Raw genomic sequence first — 15,513 nt, forward strand, 5'->3', positions numbered from 1 at the left:
ACAACAAAAGAACCAGACTATTCAAAGATTTAGTGAAATTATTGTGTTTTAAGCAGCAGTAGCTAGAAGTTGCTTGATCCTGCACAAGGCAAGATAAAACTGGCTGTTGGTATAAAACCATCACAAAAATAGTGGAAGTTTCTACATTCATATCAGAAATGATGCCAGATAATTTTTAATGTACAGTCTGCAGATACAGGAGACTGTCAAAGTGTAACTAGAAGGAATAGTGGCACATGTATATGATATTATTACTACTCAGTGTTGATGATGATTAACAGCATGTAATTGCTTTTAAAATTTGTTTGAAACCTCTCAAGTTTACTTTAAAAAAAAAAAAAAGAAATCAGTGACAGTTGATAAGAACTCAGATAAACTTTGAATGATTTTTGAATTGAAAAGTAGTACAGATCTCTAGGAGTTTGTTATATGCAGTAAATTTTCAGTGTATGAGAAAACTGAAGTATGGCATTGTGGAATTGATTAAAAAGTAGGCGAAATAGTTTTCAAAATATTGTCTGGAGAAATTGAATTTTGGGGAGCCAGAATAAGCCAGTACTAGGTAGGGTGAGTTAAGCCTTGGGAACTGCAAGCCAAATAATTGACTAATCTTTTTCTATCTTTTTTTTGTTTCATAGGGATGCGGTAAAAAAATGTACACTTTTTTGAGGGGAACAAAGCAATTGCAAATACTGAGATTTCTTGGAATCTCTATTGGAGTAACACAGATTCTGGCTATGATCCTCACAATTACTTTACTGTGGGCTCTGTACTATGACAGAAGAGATCCTGGGGCAGATCAAATAATGTCTCTGAAGAATGATACCTCACAGCAACTGTCATGCCATTCTATGGAGCTACTGAAACCAAGCCTAACAGGAATCTTTGAACATACATCCATGGCAAACAGCTTTAATACACATTTTGAAATGGAAGAATTGTAGAATTGTAGGTGATACAATTAATCTAAAAAGTTACCAGGGTTTTAATTGTTTTTGGGTTGTTTTTTTTTTAAATTTTTTATTCTGATCCTTTAATTATACAAAATAGACCAGTCTTCCAATGCTTCCAAAACCATGACTGATTAATGATTGATAAAGAGCCCTCTGTAGTAAGACAAATAAGCAAGTGTCTGCCTTTCAGCCTCTTAGAAGAGCCATGAAACAGAATTGTTTTTGTTTTCTTGTTGTTGTTGTTTGTTTTCTTTTTAAGGCATTCATTCACTGGGCACAGTAACAGTAACTTACTGTTACAAGATGTGTAAAATACTGATTGATTCACACATAGATAGACAGAACCTCTAAGGAAGCATCAAGATATTTGTCTTCTGAGGAGATGACTGTGCTTTGGACAAACAAAATGTGACATTACTGAAATTGACTTTTGCATTTTTAATAAGCCATTTAGAAAACGTGTTAAAATAATCAGGGATCTATGTATATATAATTATGTGTTCTTGTGTGTGCATGAATGACAGAACTATAATTCAAGTAAATACTTGGATTAAAAAAATTGCAAGGTCTGTAAAAAGGACAAGATTTTCTTTTTCTAACAAAACCTTTATCTTAGCTATTATTGTCAAAGATGCTCTAAAACTTATATTTTTATGTAACTATGTGACTAATTTTTAAGTTTAAATGTATTAAAGAGGTATTAAATGCAAAAATATGATTCTGGACAATAGACTTTAATTTTCTGAGTACTACAGAATTCTCATTTAAAACATTTTGTTCTGTGAACTACTTCTTAGTAAAAAGAAGAAACCTAAGCATTCTTTCCAAAATGGAAATCAATATGGAGTAGCACATTTTTAAAAATAAATCTTTTATCCTGTCTGTGATTCCCATGGAGATGGAAACAAAAGACTACAAGGAAAATCCTTACAATTCTGGATGCTATTGCAATAATTGTAAAAGTGCATAAGGAGAAATTATACTTTGGCTTGTACTTCATTAAGAGATCTCTAGTGGCTTAAAATGCCAACTGGAAACAGCATTAAAATGTATTTATTAAGGTGGGGAAAGTGCATTTTACTGTATTTTTATGAACAATGTTTATTTCATAGGATTATTTTTACATTCGGCCACGCTCCTGAAATATATATTTGTTCCACTGAGTACAGTAGTTTGTGGCAAATGGGTTTTTACATACTGCATTTTAGAAATACTTGCTTTGTTTTTGAAATCTGTAAAAGAAAAGAAAATCAAGGTGTGATTTGATAGACAATAAAATTACTATTGTCTTAAATTCCATAATGGCTTTTTTATTTTGAAAACATAGAGTATGAATGCTTTGGTGACATTTGGGAAGGTTCTTCTACTAATGTGATTTAATTTGATGCGTCTTTACCCGTTCCACTTATTCTGTCATGGAGAAACTGAACTGTGAATTTCAGTTGCCTTTTTATTGCTTCTACGAAAGCTTCCAAGGGATGGTGAAATTAAGCTCTTCAATTGTGTGGGATGTTTGTTTTCCAGCAGTCTACCTGTGGGTGTAATTACTTCACGTGTACTGTTGCAAGCAAGATTACCTTTTGCTTTTGTATCTCCCCTACAGAGATGCTAATATTTATTTTGGGAGATTAGAAAAAAGATAAAGGGTAGAGCTTCTCAAATTTTTTGCTTGGAATGACTTTCTGAGAAATATTTTTCTCATGTACCTTTCAGAAATTCATATGCCCAACATTACTGCACATATGCAGAAGATTTCTATGCCCCCCTCTCCCTCCAATTAGCTAGGATGGCATTTCTGTAGCTACAGACAAGGTTCCATGTGAAAAAAAAAACACGTGTCCAAGATAGGGTGACCTACAATCACTCAGTGGATTGGACCAGTGCTGCTCAGTTTTCATTCCTGCTCAAAACCAAAATGAACAAAATCTCATCAAACAAAAAAAAAAGTCAAACCACAAACTGGTGGATTTTGTTCGATTGGGATTTTCTGCTTTTTTGCAGCTCACTGTCGTGGTTGAAGAATCATAGAACCATAGAATCATTCAGGTTGGAAAAGACCTCCAAAATAAGTCAGTCCAACTGTTCACGTACCAGCAACATTTCTGCACTAAACCATGTCCAACATATAAACATTTCTTTAACACCTCCAAGGATGGCGACTCCACCATCTCCCTGGGCAGCCTGTTCCAGTGCCTGACCATTCTTTTGGAGGAAAAAGTTTTCCTATTGTCTAGCTTGAATCTCTCCTGGCACAAGTTGAGGCCATTCCCTCTAGTCTTCTATTGCTAGTTATGTGGGAGAAGTGTCTGACCCTCACCTCGCCACAACTTCCTTACAGGCAGTTGCCTTCTCCAGACTAAACAATCCCGATTCCCTCAGCTGCAACCCGTAAGACTTGTGCTCCAGACCCCTCACCAGATTTGTTGCCCTTCTCTGGACATGCAACAGGGCCTTGATGTCTTTCTTTTAGTGAGGGGTCGAAAACTGAAGATAATACTTGAGGTGTGTGGCCTCACCAGGGCTGAGTGGGATGATCACTTCCGTACTCCTGCTGGCAACACTATTTCTAATACAAGCCAGGATGCCATTGGCCTGCTTGGCCACCTGGGCACACTATTGGCTCATGTTCAGCCAAGGACACTATAAAAACACTAATACTGTAGTAAGACTAATCTGTGATCCCTAAACTCATTTTGAGGAGCTCCTTTGTTAATATGGAAGTTTTATGAGTTTGTGGGACATTCCATTTACTAAACTAAACTCTAGGCCACATAAGCCTATAGACCCTCTGATAATTCTAAGTTTCTGCCCTCTCTAAATACAACTCTACCTCCAGTCCTCAGCTGGGAAAACTGCTGTGTGCTTACGTAATAGGTCAGAGAGGCTGTGAATAGACTTTGGGGAGCACCATCAAATGAAAGGCCTGTTCTTTCCAGTTTCTTAAGGTTTAAGTAATCTTAGCTTCAGTCCACACATTTCTACTGCATGCAAATGCCACTGTAGCGCTGAACCCTAATGTAATTACAACCAAACATAGAATCTCACCCTAAGTAAAGTTAAAAGAGGGCAGGACTTCTTCATTCATCCAAGAAATCCTAATAATCAAAGTTTTACTCAAGCAGTGTATGTAAAAGCTCACTTAGCCACCGTGTGGCTTTTCAGGAGACGATTTGGACAACTACCTATGCAACCTACTGTAGGGAACCTGCTTTAGCAGGGGGGTTGGACTTGATGATCTCCCTTGCAATTCTGTGTCTGGCAAGCCAGGCTATGGAGATGCGTTGGAAGAGTCCACAGCTTGAATCAGGGATACTGACAGTCTGGGCCACTTGTTTTTAGGTTTCCAGATGTTTAGGAAGCACTGCCAGTAGATACAATTAGGTCAAGAGTACAGCTATTTGAAAAACATAAGCCAGAGCATGCTTATTGAGATAGCTGTAGGGGTAAAGGCTCCTTGCATCTTCAGAAAGGTACTTATGGTAGTCCCTTGTAAGGTCTCCTTTTATATGGATTAGGGCACCTGAACTGAGTTTGTGAGATATCTGTATCGTTGCTCCGCCTAAATTATGCTTGTGTACTCTCTCTCCATGTATAACTACAGCATTAGAAGTTGTATTACATATATATACATAGTGATTTGACATTGACTTGCAGTGATCCCCTTTCTAGGGACTGAGGTACCCCAGGTGTCAGCTTTACAGAAGAGAGCAGAACTGCACAGAGGCAAATCTATTCCTGAGATCATCTAGTTTGGAAGCTTGTGAGTTTAGGGTAGAGGTTGATATGCCATCATTTGTTAAGATCAGAATTACTCCTACAGTGTTGTAACAGATAGTGGAGGTACCCATATGGTCCTTGTGAGGGTTGCCAGTGAAGCGGAATGCAAGCAAAGAATCCACAGGCAAGGACAGGGTATCCCTGAGGTCCACTCAGTTTTTCAGTGAACAAGTTCAGTGCCTCTTGTTCAGTTCAAATGATGAAAGGGATTTATCAAATCACAGTTGAAACATCTAGGTTCAGGAGGTGGTAAATTCATACCATACTCACAAAGATTAGAGGTGTGAGATAGTGCTTCCTGAAAAAATGGTTTGGTGTGGGGTTTCTTCACTCTAGGATTATTTGGGGAAGGGCTCTTTTGATACAGGACCGGTCTCCCAGACCAGTGTTTTTGGAACCTGCATGATAACAAATGTCAGTAGTCTGGGTAACTTTACTTCAACTTGGTACCCAAATCCTGTGCCAGTCTACATTCAGAATGGGGTTAGCTTAGTTCGCTGAAAGATCTACACATCAGGATTGATGAAAGTATTCCTTTTCTTAGTAAGGACTACTGATGGGTATTACGCAAAAGAAAACATCAATTCTGGGTATCTAACCCCATTTGTCAATCTAGATCTCAGCTGTAAATTGGAACGCTTTCAAACTTCCGTTTTTCTTTGCTCAGACTTTGAGGTGACTGTTTTCCTAGGGCTTGATCAAAGAGCTTTAAAATGGATTGACTGACTGTAAGTCTGTTCTTTTACTTTAGAGCTTCAGGATATACATAGGAGAGAGGCTGCTTGGCAAGAGGTTAATATTTAGAAATACTTGTGGCAGTAGAACTAATTCAAACTTCCATTTTCTTTAAGTTTTGGAGGGGTATCTAGAAGAGAATGGTGATGTGTTCTTTTTTCTGTTCAGCATAAATTAATTAACCAGTCTTTCTTGTTACAGGAAGCAACAGAACTGTTCCTTAATGTTTTTCACAAATCACTTAATGTAAAGGCCAACAGCTGTGTTAGGAGATGGGTCACCTCTTGCCCACATCAGGCCCTTCCATTCAGCCCTGCAAGTCACATTGAGTTGAGGGAAATCTTCAGCTGAGAGAATGAGCGTGGTTTGCACTATGATTAGGAGACAAAATTTGCTGTTGCTGGTCTTTGGACAAGATTTTGCTTCGTCTCCCGACAGATCATATGACAAGGCTTTCTGAGGAAACAACTGTTTTCTCTTTGTAACTGTGGATTTTGTAATAGTACTCTGTAAATCTAAGGGAAAATTATAAAGAATAAATAGTAAAAAGAGACACTGTTGGTGACAGTAACTACACTGTTAAATTATGATACAGGGAGGGATTTTAAAAATAGTTTTTAAAGCTTTTACCACTAAAGCATTATGTTTAATTCCCGTGAAATGAGATTTTATCTAAAACTTCAAAATTCAGGTACAATCTACTGCAATTCTTTAAAAGCTTGTCCTAAATACATAAAAAGATTTATGCATCTGCTTGCTTTTGTTCATTACTTCCCCCTTTTCTCTGCTCCTTGTGCCTTGATACTATGAAAATGAGTACTTGAAAAGTAAATTGATACATAATGCAGGCAAGTGAGAAACTAAAAACAGTAGGTAATTAGGTATATCTTACAGCCTTTGTCAATTTACATACGTGGATGTTGTTCACTCCTGATTGCTCTTCTGGCTCTCCATTTACATATCCAGAATCATTTTTGCTGTGTAGTTACTGCTAATTGCTTTTCCAGAAAACCTGAACGTCCTCAGCTATTTCCATGGTCAATAGCAAAATGAAACTGTGGTGGGCCCTAGATACTGGCAAGTGAGCATATTACTTCCTAAGTAGCCTCCCTGTTCAAATCTTTATTATCCTGTCACTTTACTAGTCTATCCTCCTCCAGACCAATTTCCTCCTTGAATGTCACCCTTTCCCACAGAGCAAGTGCAGCTCTCACTGCAAAGGCACTCAGCAGTGAGTGTGTTTCTACAGTGAGTATATTCAGACCCTCAAAAATCTTTATCTTCTGTAGACATTTTATGGGAGGGCCGTCCCTCTTGTTAAAAATGCGCTGGGATGGTTCAGCTCCTGATAAAGTTGGCTGTTATTTCTTCCTTTCCTATGGCATGTGCCATCACCCGTATTGTCAGTTGCCCTCTGCAAAATGGTCTGCAGTGTGTTTTCAGCTGCTTCCATGCTACCAAAGGAGTTTGATCACATACGCGCACTAATATTTTAACAAGGGAATTTGATATCAGTCTTGAGGTGATTCTGTCACCTAGGAGATGCATCCAGTCAGTGACTGGATATGTTCACATCCTAGCAGAAATCTTCTAAAAAGTAAAGACAGAGAGGTAGAGCTCATGTGACTGGAAAGAATTCAGTACTGCAATTTTTTCTGCTGCTGGAGGCTGGGTAGGAAATAGAAAGGGCTCCTTTAGCAGCTCTACTAGCAAAGGGAATGTGGAAGGTAATTGTGGTGGCTGCCACACTGAGTAGGGCAGCTCTGTGCTGTGCAGCTGCGGGAGTGTGGTCTTGGTGACCATTACATGATGAGCTCAGCTGTGCTTGCCTGGAACTAGTATTGGGGAAATTCCTTGCCCTCAGATTCAGTGCTCCTTGAATCATGTTAGGGAAAAAAAAAAAAGTTCCATGAATAAGTTATTTCAAAACTAGGTTGACCCATTCAAGCATGCAGATGTTTTATTTAAGTACTCCTCAAATGTCTATTTATTCAGCATAACGCATGTATTATGCTGCCTTCTGAAATACGATATATGACTGTCAAACAAAATTGTCAAAAACAACAACTTCGGTTTCTTTGTATGATACACAGAAATAATTACATTTCATGTACAGTACAGATGCATTTTACACAGTCATCAACAGTCATTCACTACCAAAACAGCATTTAAATCACCTAAAACACCAAAAGAATGTGTATTTTCCAAATTCAGAATAATGTAATGACTTTGCATGTGACGAGGAGATATGAGACAAGACTAGAATTCTGCAAAATCATACTAAATTATTCCCTAAACTGTAATTTAAGAATGAGAGTACAGGTTGTTTCTGGGATATAACCGTTATGCAAGTGTATTGCTCTAGTGCAATTGTTTTAGTCCATGCAAAAAGGAGAATAAAGAGTTTTTGAGAGACACATGAACTGATGGAGTCAATAGTTTTCTTGGGTTGTATGTAATCTGTCCCAAACTGGGTTTGGTAACTGCCTTTTAACATTATTTAATGATGTTCCTATTCAGGAAGTACCATATGGCATTAAGCTGTTGTTGCAGATTGCTAGTGTAAAGGCAGTTTTATGTCAATAGTTCTTTCAGCACGAGGTGGGGACCAAGCCAGTTTTTTATGAGTGACCATGGGTAGATGGAGGATGTAACTATAAGCTCAAGGTCCATTCTACCTCTCATGTTAACCCCTTTAAAACTTAGGTATCCTACCAGCTTCAGCAGAATTACCGCAATTTTCTAACAGGGTAAAAGAGAGGCGTGCAACACCACGTAATTGACATCAGAATTACTCAAAGGAGTGTTCTTCTGTCACAGGACAATCTGTGCTTCTGCTACCTGTTACAATCTGAAAGAAATTTAGAAGCTCGGTTTACAATAAGTTGTACTGATTTGCACAGAAAGCGAGTTGATAATTGCAAATTAACCAAGCTTCTGAATAAATAAACAGTAAGAAAAAAGCATAATGCATTACATTATATATTCCTTTTAATTGCAATTCAATTCTAATAGGTGACATTGTTATATTTTGGTGTATATACTGTAGCATGATAGTCCATCATCTACTCTTCAGTCTCTATTGACAGGTACAGAGAAATATCTGTGTGCTGTAAAAAGTGTACTATCAGCAAGTTTCAGTTTTTAGTGGGTGCCATCTCCTAATGTAAAATTTAAGGTCAGTAGAATGCTAACAAATACTATATTGAAATATACACTACTCAAACTATTAAATAACTGTGTTAATCATTTATTGTAATGGCCACTAATGTACCGAGCCTTTTGATTTATATGCATATTTTATTTTGCAGACATGCAATTATTTCTGATCCAGTGTTCTTGATGTATATATGTATGTACTGATATGCAAATATTCCATGTATATTTGATGTATAGGATTTATGGTAGTTTGTGTACATAGGAAGCATTATGATACATCTTTGAATGCACTCTCGTGAAGAAAAATGTCATTTTTTATCAGAAAGGTTTCTGCTAACATCAATGTCTTCTAAAAATGAAGCCAAAAAACCTTAACTAGGAGAGCTTTCATAGTACCTGTTAGACCTGCCTACTGGCAAATTCCAATAGAAATCAGTCACATTTGTATAGCTTTGAGACCCAACCCAGTATTTATCAATGTTCTTATATAATTAAATATCTTGACACAATATAAATTCTCAAACAAATTTTAGTATTCAAGTTTGTAGATAATTGCAAGAATAATTTCACCATTGTTTTTACTGAATGTCTTTCAGTGTCTTCTGCTGCAGCCAACACTCTGAATGCTGCAGAACATCCATGGGGAAAGCTTAGAGAGAAATGATAAATGATCCCCAAACAACCTTTGTTCTAATCTCAATTCAAATGGGAGTGATCCTGCAACAGTACACTGGGACAAGAGGTTTGTTCTGAAAATACAGAATGAGACAAGATGTCTTCAGAACTAGGGACTATGCCTGTTCATTAGTAGCCTTGAAGTCCCAAACAGTATGGTAATGTTGGAGCAGACAATGAACTGTCATAGAAATAGAGGACAGAGGACAAAAAGAACAGTGACTGAATAGCACATTTGTGGCGCACGCTTTGGCTGTAAGATTATGTAGATATTTGCCATTAAAAGTTTATAGTGTAGATGAAGTTGTGTAAAATACCTTAAAGAAAAACAAATCCTGATTCCTGATACAACAGGTGTACAATGACTTATTGCAGTTGTAACAGTACCTAGGAAGCAAGATAAAACAATAGTAAATATTGAACTAACTGAACACCTTTAGTACACTAATGAGTGTTTGAATAAGAAATACTGCATTTTTCAAAGGGAAGTTATTTGTACAACTACCATGGAACATTAACAATCAGCTTGTTGTAAGTGCACAGAAATGCCCCTTTCTACAGTAATATTTTATCATGCCTAATCTGAAAAACAACAAAAGTAAACTGAGATCACAGCTCCAAATAATTTCAGCATGCATTACGGTTGTATTTCTTTCAGTCAGTACAAACATATTTCATTATGAGCATTTTTTCTTTCTTTTTTTTTTAAATAGTTTCTCAACAAGTTTGTGGTTTATTAACAGGAGGAAAAAAAGACGTTATCAAAACGTTTCTTGTTTTGCATTCAGCAGGAACACAGGTTTCTATTTTTTTGTTTTATGTATATTTTTTCTTTTTTTTTTTTTTCTAAAAAGAGCTCTCATGATAAGAAGAAGCATCAATGGGGACATTTCATTGTGCTCTATAGTAAGTCAGGATGGTCACAGAAGCTTCCACTATGTGTCAGTTCCAACAGTATGTAGAAACTCCACTGGTTCCCATGCTGTGACACCGACAGCGGCAAATTGTTGTGGTTCTCCTGAACGTCTCACTCCGTTGCTGCTGGCACACACATCAGGGGGTGTTGTCTTTGTCAGCTCTCTCATTCCTCAGGACTCATTTCTCTCTGCTCGAGCTCAGCTTATAAGTGGTCTTTATTCTAATTTATAAATAATTCCTTATTTTATAAAGCGGATACTCTGACAATGTTTCCTCCCGAATACTCGGGAGACTCTGGCCTATCATCTCCTTCAGGTGTGGTGACGGGAGGTGTTGGGATGCTAATTATTGCTGTAGTGACGTAAGGCTGCTCACAGTTTAGTTTAATGCACTCTTCCACTTTGGCATTTAAACTGGATCGGCTGGAGGAAGAAACAAGAACCCATGATGAAAGCAAGTCCATATTCCTGAACACCTGATTGTGCTCGGTGCCATCCTCTCTGCCCTCCCTTGTTACAGAGCTCAGAGGGACAAAGTGGCACCAGGCCCCTACCAACACCTACCCCATGAGCAGGCAGCCCATGGCCATGGCCCGTTTCTCCCTTCTTTCCCACCTTCTGTGCTTCTAAAAGTTTCTCAGCTCATCACCTAAGTATTTCTGAGCATGGGAAGCATTTGGGCTGCTCAAAGGGAAGCAAACAGCATTGACAAGTGCCTTACATTGCAGGGAAGCAGAGACTAAGCGGAACTTCCAGTACCCTACCGACTCTCCCATGCCATTCTTATGTAAGAGCCTTTGTATGTTATGTACCTTCAGTAGTAAGACATGGTGATATGAACACAAAATAAGCTTGATTTAATGAACTTCATCATCACAGCACCATAAAAAACTTTAACTCATAAAAGGTGAGACTGGCATTTCAAACTTTGTTGTTATTTAGTTTTCTTTATTTTTTTATGGGATTGCTTTTTTTTTTTCTTTTTTTTTCTATTAGGTTAGTTGTTCTTTGATGGGAGGTGTGGTGCAGGAAAGTCTGCCAGCAGAGAAAGGATGGATCCAGGCAATCCAAGATAGACTGGGGCTCTGTGGTAGCCAAGAGCTGGAAGACTCCATTAGCTACAAGGTGCTGAATTGTTCACAGAAGTGAAATCCAAACCTAACAACTATTTAAAGCAAGCTACTAAAAATGTCACTTAAAAAGTGAATCTTTCTAGTAAGTCATGCTGAGAACACTTCTTTTCTAAATGGCGGCATGTCTGAGTTCAATGGAAAACACTTCTGAGTCCCCTGATGCCTTTGCTGTTTTCTCAGAGAGGATACTCACATACACCTAAAAGTCAGTGTATTTGTGAGAGCACAGAGATTTTCAATGACTTAAAATGTACTTTCCTCACTTTTGTAACAACTCCTCAAAATACTAAATACATTTTTTTATCTATTTCATACCTTTTTTTTGGTAGACACTTTCTTATTACTATAGCACTTGTGACTCTGGCAATCTAGTTTTATTTCCCTTTTTTCTACCTTATTTGAAAGTGTCATTTGTGCTATATTTCTGAACTAAATCATTTCTGAACTAAAAATTTCTGAACTAAACAGCAGTGACAAATTTTTCCTTTACTTCCCATTTTCTTGTCTTGTATATATGAACTGCACATTCTTCTGTACTTTTTCTTATTCCATGTTTGTCTGTGAGCAGTATTGTTTGGTGCTTTATATCATTTGGAGTCCCTGGATGCTATTCTGTGCAAAGAACACACAACGGTTTATGGGGAGGACATAAGAGAATAGAAATGAAAACAGATTGCCTATTCTTTTATCTTAGAATTACATTAGGAGAGAAGAGAGTACGGGCTATTTCAGGACTACTGTCCATTTTTAGATGACAATTTCAGTTATATCTGCAGCCTCCCAGCCTACTTGTGGAGGCCAAAGCGTATCCCTAGTGAACCCTCATGAAAGAGGGTTTAGCTCTTGGTGTGCTGATGCTAAGATGTACCTGTTAGACAGAGGTGTCCTCTCTACACATCTGATCTGGATGGTGCTGAGCTCCTGTACGCTGCCGTGGCGGCTGCCCGTGAGGGCAGTGTTGGGGATGCGGTACGTCTTTTTATGTCTTCGTGAGCAGCAAGTGCCAGTGACACCTTGTTGGGATGACAGCGAGGGGCTGTGGCTTGGGGGTCTATTGACTGTAGAAACCTCCATGCAGCTCTCTTCGTAGAGCTGTTCATCCACAAACTCGTGATTCTAGCACAAAAGAACCCAGCAAAGGAACAAAGCAGATGCAGAAAGTTAATTAAGATGAACATATTAATTATGCTTGCTTAAAGGCTTAAATTGGTACAACTGAATAAATCGGTAGAGTTAGACAGCTTAGTCTTGATTATAGCATTCGGCCCCTAGTAGCCTGGGCTGAATACCAGTACAAATGTAAACACTGGAGCAAAATCTCAAAGTACTTAGCTATGAAAAAATAATCCAAGTTCTTTTTCATAACCATATCGTAGGCTGCACTATGAATGTCCATGTCATCTGTGGAGTGCCATAAAATGGGGGATTATATTTATTTAAAAAATAAAAGTGGTGCTTATGTAAATGCCCTAAATGCCATTTAGAAATAGGATTTGCTGTACAAAACTGCAGTAAAACTGATAAACATTTCTCAGATGACTTTGTAATACTTCAGTTTGGATTACATGTTAAACAGCAGGATTTGAAGCACTGTTTCAAGGTATGCATCTATGTAAAAGAAAAAGAATCAAATAAATAAACCTTTTGTTTGCAGGAGATGATGAAACAGTCACATAAAACCATTAAGTACGTTCCTTATTACTGCGGATCAATACATCAAAATCAGTTCTGAAGACGGAATTGTTTGGTTAAATAAAGCGGTCTTTGTTCTTGCAATCCTTGCTTAATCCCAGCAGAGACAGAAATTCAGTAATTTCATAGGATTGTCATAGAGCTGAATCCAAATTCAAGCAAATGGCAGTTTATGTTGACCAGGTAAGTGACTGGGGATTGCTTCACACTAAGCTGTCATTTCAATATTTTGAAATTGTGGTGTTTATAGTAGGAGGAGACTAAATAAATAAAGAACATATACATATTTTTGAAGCAGAAGTCGAAACTAAACAGAATGCGTTTAAGACACATTCACATGTACTTTGGGAAAGCCTCCTTTTTTCTAAACTCTTTGAAGTTATCACTGGAATTATCTGCATATCCTGCAAATGTTTAGGGGTTATGCTTTGTTTCACAAAGTGAAAATATGTCATTCGCTTCAGGTTTGTTAGCCTGCTGCATGTTTATCTAGTGGAAAGAGAAAAACTATTTTTCCCTTAAAGAAGGACACATTAATTGGAAAGGGACTCGTGTTTTCCAGGAGAATTGCGGTACAGTGCAAATACGAAATATGTGAACAAAATAAATAGTGTATCAACTGCAGCCAACTGTTGCTAAAACTGGAAACACCTTCATAGGCTTATTATCATTTCTGTTTCTTCTCTTTTCCTTCACTCAAACATAAATGTGTGTGGAATTGACTGATATTGAAGAATACCATTTCAAGTGATACAGAAAGAAAGAATTTACTTGAAAATCAACTACTTTAAGGCATGTGTCAGCAACAAACAAGATTTTGAATACTATCACACAAGTGGACAGTGTACATTCAGAAAGAAAAAAGACCTAATCACTGTCTTCAGATTCTCTTTGAGGGCTTACATTCTATTTGCCAATAGTTCTGCTCATTTTCCCATTGAAAGTTATTTTGTTCTTCCTAAAACTTTTATGAAGCAACCAACAGAATTCAATTAGCAGGGTCCATTAAAGAAGGCTGCTGAATGAACTTTTAATAGAGACTGGAAACATTTTGAAATGATATAATGGCTCCAGTTAATCTATTTGATTATACTTATAAATTAACTGTTCTTGCATCAGCTAAATGTGGCCTATAAAATATAACATTTGGTACAATTATTTTCATTATTAATGTAACTTTCACAGAATTCCATGACATTACTCATGCTACGTTTCATAGAGTATGAAAGATTTTATCATATTGGCTTTAATTTGTTGGAAAAGAAAAAATACTCCTTTGCCTAACATTTGGCATAAGCCCGAGTCAAAAGAAGTTATTTTGAAGGAGGAGAGACTAAGAAGCCATCTTGTTCTTATTGGTACACCAGGAAACAGCTGCTTTCCAGATTCCACAATCTGGGTGCCTAAAATTTCTACTTGCCTCTTAAATTTTTGGAATGCAAAATCTGGCCAGACAGTTGCTTACATAAAGCTTCCATATTACATCATTATAATTAGAGGAAATGTGAATGTTTTGGGATTGAATTCCACCAAATGGATTTTTTGATGACTTCTATGAGAATTTAATAAGATCTGTGGCTACTACCAGGCTTTCAAAATACATTTGTAATATTCAACTGTGGAACATTTCAAGGCAGATTACTATTATCAGGTTCTAGTACAGAATGTCTCAAAAATATTCCAAAAGGACCCAGCCTGAATACTGGCAAAGTAACTACATTATACTCTGAATAGGAAGCAAGACATTGTCCTATAACCCATTATATAAAATGAGTATTCCAAGGGTAAGCATGGAAAAACACAAGCACCATGAGATGACATATCACTAGCTAAGTGATATAACAAATGGACCATTTTATTTACAAGAAAAAGTTGTCAAAAGGAGAACACTGATTTATATATATGAATACATAATATTTTAGCAATGTCTGAAAAGGGAAAACCTTATATTTTTATTTTTATTTTAAAAAAGTAAAATATTTTTTTAATTAAAAAAGTAACATTATGATGAAATAACAAAGTTCCACTACGTATCCAGATCTTAAAGAGAAGATGCAAAATAGATTTAATAGAACCACAGAATGGTTGAGGTCAGAAGGGACCTCCGGAGGCCCAACTCTTCTCCAGCAGGAGCACCCAGAGCAGGACGCCAGGGCGGCATCCAGGCAGCTATAGAAGATCTCCAAGGAGGAGACTGCACAGCCCCAGGGCAGCCCGTGCTGGTGCTCCATCACCTGCACACTGAAGGCCAGGCTGATGTCACATTACCTTTCACACTAGACGAGGCTCTCATCTGCCTCTCTCTTGCCTGTTCAAGTGCAGAGGGTACCATGCTTTGAAATATAATAAAATGGCTTTTCTCCCCAACTAATCACTTTCACAAAAGGTTTATTACTTAAAAGAAATGCTGAAAACATTCAGAATTAGGCTAATGTTGAAATTTACAGGAAAACTTTTTTTTTTTTTTTACCG

At 37.4% G+C, this 15,513-nt stretch overlaps 2 protein-coding genes across 3 annotated transcripts in view; one reads left to right on the forward strand and one right to left on the reverse strand.

Moving 5' to 3' along the window:
• TSPAN12 (tetraspanin 12) overlaps positions 1-1,676 on the forward strand; it is a 46,740-nt gene extending 45,064 nt beyond the window's left edge. For both annotated transcript variants that reach the window (XM_010706428.3, XM_031553199.1), the window contains exon 7: positions 639-1,676. In XM_010706428.3, the coding sequence (XP_010704730.1) occupies positions 639-944 (306 nt within the window). In that variant the 3' untranslated portion in view covers positions 945-1,676. The remainder of the gene's footprint in view (positions 1-638) is intronic.
• A 5,690-nt stretch (positions 1,677-7,366) lies between these two features.
• The window catches only part of KCND2 (potassium voltage-gated channel subfamily D member 2), a 346,823-nt gene continuing 338,676 nt past the window's right edge, over positions 7,367-15,513 (reverse strand). The window contains exons 5-6 of the mRNA XM_019612404.1: positions 12,218-12,465; positions 7,367-10,639 (exon numbers count right to left, since the gene is read on the reverse strand). Of these exons, the coding sequence (XP_019467949.1) occupies positions 10,462-10,639; positions 12,218-12,465 (426 nt within the window). The 3' untranslated portion in view covers positions 7,367-10,461. The remainder of the gene's footprint in view (positions 10,640-12,217; positions 12,466-15,513) is intronic.

This window comes from Meleagris gallopavo, chromosome 1, assembly GCF_000146605.3.
Source record: "Meleagris gallopavo isolate NT-WF06-2002-E0010 breed Aviagen turkey brand Nicholas breeding stock chromosome 1, Turkey_5.1, whole genome shotgun sequence".
NCBI classification, from domain to species: domain Eukaryota; kingdom Metazoa; phylum Chordata; class Aves; order Galliformes; family Phasianidae; genus Meleagris; species Meleagris gallopavo.